This window comes from Austrofundulus limnaeus, unplaced genomic scaffold, assembly GCF_001266775.1.
Source record: "Austrofundulus limnaeus strain Quisiro unplaced genomic scaffold, Austrofundulus_limnaeus-1.0 Scaffold9, whole genome shotgun sequence".
Classification (NCBI taxonomy): Eukaryota; Metazoa; Chordata; class Actinopteri; order Cyprinodontiformes; family Rivulidae; genus Austrofundulus; species Austrofundulus limnaeus.
The window spans coordinates 16367-22253 of record NW_013952411.1 but is presented as its reverse complement, the minus strand read 5'-3'; the positions used below and the strand labels follow the sequence as shown (position 1 = coordinate 22253).

General features: G+C 39.7%; 1 protein-coding gene across 2 annotated transcripts in view; it reads right to left on the bottom strand.

Annotated features, from left to right (window-relative positions):
* Positions 1-5550, bottom strand: part of als2b (alsin Rho guanine nucleotide exchange factor ALS2 b) — a 47410-nt gene extending 41860 nt beyond the window's left edge. Inside the window, exons 1-3 of one of the 2 annotated variants that reach the window (XM_014001152.1) lie at positions 5421-5550; positions 4996-5096; positions 1407-1552 (exon numbers count right to left, since the gene is read on the bottom strand). In XM_014001152.1, the coding sequence (XP_013856606.1) occupies positions 1407-1552; positions 4996-5015 (166 nt within the window). In that variant the 5' untranslated portion in view covers positions 5016-5096; positions 5421-5550. The remainder of the gene's footprint in view (positions 1-1406; positions 1553-4995; positions 5097-5420) is intronic. The other variant, XM_014001158.1, reaches the window with a different exon arrangement.
* Between the last annotated feature and the right edge of the window lie 337 nt (positions 5551-5887).

The following is a 5887-nucleotide window of genomic DNA, read 5'->3' as shown; positions in this document are numbered from 1 at the left end:
GCTATATCCACCCTGAAGGTTAATCTTGGACAATATCTGATGATCGACTCTTTTAAATGAAACCAGAGAGCGTTGACAGAGAGGAGAAGGTAGAAATGACTCAGCCTGTAACTGAAAATATGGATGGAGGACCTCAGTTTAGCTTGTTTGTTTGTCGCGCTAGTACCAATCTAATACATATAAGGTATTATAGCGTGAGGGCTAACAGGCTAAGCCGAGGTTCTTCTTCCATGAAGCAGCTCTGTTGTCCTCCATCCATATTTTCAGTTACAGGCTGAGTCATTTCTACCTTCTCCTCTCTGTCAACGCTCTCTGGTTTCATTTAAAAGAGTCGATCATCAGATATTGTCCAAGATTAACCTTCAGGGTGGATATAGCTCACTAGCAGCCTCGCACCGAGGACCTGTCCACATCATCATTTACCCAGAATGCTTTGTGTGTGAATAAATGGCCCCGTCTGTGTAATATAATTTTAAAGTTTTAGTTTAAAAATGATAAATACTAAACATCCTGCAGTATTTTTACAGTCTTTATTTTACAATTAAAATATTTGTTTATTAAATAAAGTCTAATGTTACAACTAATCATGGATCCCTTTAAATGGAAACATTTTTCAACAAGCATCAAAAATAAACTCAAAAGTTAATGAGAAACGAATCAATATTTTAGCCTTTTAAAGAGACGCTGGAATGTTTTTTCGACACTGGAATGATTCTTCAATTTATTATTATTATTTTTTTTTTCAAATCCTAAAAAGTTGTATATTTCAGAATTATTCCAACCTGAAAAGAAAACACTTAAAATAATTTAATAAAAGCCCTAAATGTATGACATTTATGCTCTAAATTATTTATTCAATGCCTGTTTTTAAACCACTTCCTATAAACAACTACAAACACAATCTGATCACAGTTGGAACATCACTCAATTTAATAAATGAAACGGCACAAAAATGAAAATTTGTCAAAAACTTTGCCACAACTTAGCACCTTTATATGGTGCTAAGATTTATACATCCATCTATGATCTTAACCTGCTTGTTCCATTCAGGGTCACTGGTGCCCACATCCAGCAGTCACTGTGCGGGGTACAAACTGGACAGGTCACAATCCATCACAGAGACACACAGAGACAAATGAGACAAACAACCATTCACTCTCTCACTCACACCTAGGCACAATTTAGAGTTATCAATTAACCTAACAGTCATGTTTTTGGACTGTGGGAGGAAGCCGGAGTACCAGGAGAGAGCACGCAAACTCTACCCAGAAAGGTCCCCGACCAGGCTCCAGTTTTTATACAAAACCTTTAAAACCATTATGATATGTAGAAAAACACTGAGGTGTTCAGAACTTATTTTCCTGTCAGCTCTCTTCTGTTTGACTAATCCAATAATAAAGTCTCACCATCCACCAGCAGGACGCCGTGCTGCACGCCCAGAGCCACCTGGAGCACCGGCCGCGGGAGGAGCAGCCTCTCAGGGCTGACGCTGTACGAGTAACCCTTCCAGGTGTGGAGGAGGCCCCGCCCCCCAGCATCATCTTCTTCAAAGCTGAGAGAAAATTTAGCAGATTTAGAAAAAAAAAACTAATCTAGCAGATTAAAAATCTTTGCAGCAAGTAAAATCAGCCAAAGTCTGCAGAACCACTTCACATGATTATAAATTTGGCTTCTTCAAAGCTAAATATAAAAGAAACTAGAGAAAAGCCATTTGCTGTGAAAGTGCAGTGTTAAATAGGTGCTGAATATGTTTAATGAAATTTGTTGCTGAAAGCAGCAAAACATCAGCCAAGAGCTAACAGCAGCAAAACACTAAAAAAGCAACTAAGTTCTAACTAAAAAAAAAAACAGAACATGAACAAAAAGCACCATTTTGCTAGCAAAATGCAACAACAATAAAAAAGGAACAAACAAACCCCTAAAAGCTAATAGCAGCCAAATACTAGCTAAAACGCTAACCCCCAAATATTCTAGCCAAAATCCACAAAAATGCTAGCTAAAAAGATAAAAGTAGCAAAACAATAGAAAATGCAGCAACAACAGCAAAATGAAACAATGCTTAAATAAAGTATAGATAAAAAGCAGAGTAATAGCATAAAAAATAAACAAACATTAACCAAAAGCTAAAAACAGCAAAATCCTAGCTAAAAGCTACAAGCCACAAAGCTCAGTAACACAGCAGGTTTGCAGTAAATGTAAGGTGGAATGATGTTTTTAGATGTTGGTCCTTGCAGAGCTGCTAACAGGATCATGGGAGTCGACTCTTCAGTTCTGAGCCTGCTCCTCGAGGCGTTCTGTGGGGGTGCTGTGGATACACAGCTGCTCACGCTCAGCAGGGTGGACTTCACCAGGGCTGACCTTCGTCTCTGGTCCTGTTAGTGGTGTTTATGGACAGGATCTCATGGTGCAGCTAAGGATAGTGCCTGGTTTGGGAACCTTGTCTCCTCGAATCACCTCATGCAGATGATATGGTTTAGTTTTCTTTGGGCCAAGACCTTCTGCAGACACTGGGGTGGTTTGAAGCCATGCTTTTAATCAGAAATGTGTGGAAGGCCCTCTCAGGGTTGGATGAGGAGTCTTTACTACAGGTGGAGGAGTTCAAGTATCTGGATGAAGGATGGAGCAACAGAAGGATGGACAAATCTGGGTCTCATCCTCTATAATGAGGGCTTTGCTTTTGTCAGTTGTGGTAAAAAAAAAGGTTATTCAAAATGGAAAAGCGCTTGATTTACTGGTCTGTCTCCATTCCAAGCCTCACCTATGGTCATGAGGTGAGGATGATGACCGAAAGAACAAGATCCCAGACACAAGTAGTGGAAATGGGCTTTCTTTGAAGGGTGATCAGGCTCTGCTTTAGTCATGAACAGTTTTGTCATCTGGGGGAGAATAATATTTTTGGTGTGAACGTTCACGTTACATTTTAAAGTTATCTGGCTGTTTACAGAATTATCTAATGGATGCTACATGTTAGCATGTTGATTCTGAAGTTGTTGTTCCCTCAGAGCCGATTAAATAATTATCTGACATGTTTGTTTAGTTCAGTGTTCAAGAAAAGTATCAGTTCAGTGACTTTAGCACTGATACAGTCTGAGACTGATGCTGGACGCTACCATCATATGTTTCTGTGGATTCTCAGTCATCCAGGACATGGAAATTTAAACAAACAAGGACAAAGTAACTGAACTTTTATTCTGTAGCTGAAGACGTGTGGAGCTACAGATTTAAACAGCGTGACTCAAGGTCAGTGTCATCATTATTGGAGCGATCCTTCACACCAACCTCACTGATGTAAAAGTCTGATGAAACGTGACGGGAGCGTTCAGACAGAGGTCGCTTTGAAAAACATCTATGTATCTGATTCAGCACCACATACTGAAAAAACCTGGGTCAGATTTGAAAAAAGTTCTGATGTGTCACGTTCAGACTGTCAGAAAAACATCTGATATGGGTCACATTTGCCTGCAGTGTGAAGCCTATGACAGGCCCACATCATGAATCAACAAAACCCTGATCCGTTATGTCTAGTTTTCCATAGATGAACATGTGTTATTTTTTTAAAGAGAAATAGGTCCACAGGCAACGTCAGGTAAAAAAAAAAAAAAAGATAATCTTGATAATACGCTGATTTTACCCTGGATTTACACTACGTGCATCTCCGCTCCGTTGCGCAGGTCGCAGCTGTGTGTTTCAAGTCCAGTTTATACTCCACTCCGGTCCGACAGACGTGCAGGAAGCAGATTGCGCGATAAATTCAGTGATAAGTGTTGAAGTCACAGCACTCCAAATACAGCTGAAAACAATGACTTTTGGTATCTACGTATGTTGAAACTGTCTCGCTGTCGGCTTTCTGAAACTTTTGATTTCAAAATAAAATCCATGTGTATCGTGTGTGTACACATATGCTTCATGCTACATGTTTCCATCTGCTTCCCAAACAGAACGATACATTCTGACAGCATTTGTGTAGAAATATATCTGTGTATTTATTAATATAGCTGCAATTTCAACATTATTCTGACAAATTATCCAGCCTAAAAAAGTGTCTTATTTTGAAAATATGGATGTTGTGCTCGTTTCTTTTCCTGTTGGTGCGACGTAATCTTTAAAATTTGACTCCGGCGCTGCTCTGGCATCCGTCAAAAATAGGATCTGTTCTAATTTTGCTGGATCGCCGTCCGCTCACCGCCCCAGTGTAAGCACTATCATTGATTATAATGGATTATAATTTGCTGCCGAGGTCGGAGCGGAGCGGAGACGGAACGCATGTAGTGTAAATTAGTGGTTAGGTTGTTTTATTAATCCTACAAATTTTGTAACCAAGCAACTTAAAGGGGCAATATCATGTAAAATAAACTTTTTTGAGTTTTATATCATGTTATGTTATCCTCTCATCACAAACATGTCTCCAAGCCAAGCTTCCTCATCACAGAGCACACACACACCCAGCTTGTTGTGCTGAAATGGGCGGGGCAGAAGCAGAAGGAGGTTCTTAAAGAGACAGAGGACAATTCCAAGGTGTTTAGAAACAGATATGATGAGAAGTCAAGTTGGTTTTCTATTTAAACATATAAACAACATTTTAATAACAACTGAAGGTGACATAAGATACTTTATTATGGCATAGATTTTAAATATATGCCTGAGAAACACATAATATTGCCCCTTTAGATATTTGAGGACGTATAATAGCACTGTTCCTGAGTAATTAATAAATTTAAACAAAGTTTAAGAAAAGCAGAAGTAGTTTTACTCCTTAAACAAACAGAAGAAACTATAACAAAGAGGAAAATAATGGTGTGGATGCTGACTGAGCTCTCACAGCTGGTTATAAACTCTACAAACCACTGTAGGAGCTGGGGCAGAGGTGTGGGGGGCAGATTTACTTGAACAGGGTTGTTTTGTGGTTATAAACAGAAGCTGGTCACATGGTGGTCACATCCAGCAGCTGGACCGGATTACCCCCTCTCTGGGAGGGCTTGTTTTACAAAGACCTACCTCTTCCTCTGGGTCTCCATCACTCCAGGCCTTTACTCCATCATCAGGACGGTCACAGTCCAAACATTACCAGTCAGAACCCTCCTGTCAGAACCTGAAAACTAATCAGAAAGAACCGATTTACGCCTTTTTACTGACTGTCAACATACATTTCAGGAAGAAAAAGTAGTCCCAAACTGAAAATGAAAGTGATCCATTTTCACTCTTGTAGTTTTGAAAGGCACTTTACGTTTGACGTTTAACACGTTTCATCCTCCGCAGCAAGATAAAAACCACAAATACAGTAAGCGAATTTAAATTAGTACACAACCTCTGCCAGGTGTTTTCATCTATCATGCTCAGCTAATCAAGCAGCAGCTAGCCACAAACTGTCAGTCTAAGCGCTCTATTTGCGTTTTCTGGGTGAAAAGCTTCTTATTTCTTACCAGCTACTTCTTGTCAGCCCTCCTTCAGTTGTTCGTTTAAACTGTTAAGAAAAACATTAGTCCGCGGAGATGTTAGCAGAGAAAAGCCGCTGGTTGTTGTTCAACACTTCAACAGTAGATTTAAGCGGCTAGCCGCAAAGATCGTCTATAAGCAGGAGCAGCCACTGCGCTGTGGTACCGAGTGACAAGGGGGCGTGTCTTAAAGTGACAGCACACGTTTTCATCGCTCAACCTGATTTGTTCAAGCAAATCTTTACAATTCATTTGAGAGTATTTAAATACAAGTTAACAAGTAGACCTGAAGAGGAGACTGACTCATCTTTTGATCTTAAACCCAAATGTCTTCAATGCACAAGAAAAAACAAGATAATTTGACTTGCTGTTCCAATACCGTTGGAGGGGACTGTATGTTGGATGTTAGGTTTGCAAAATGATAACATAAAAGCCATCCAGTCATATGATTTCTC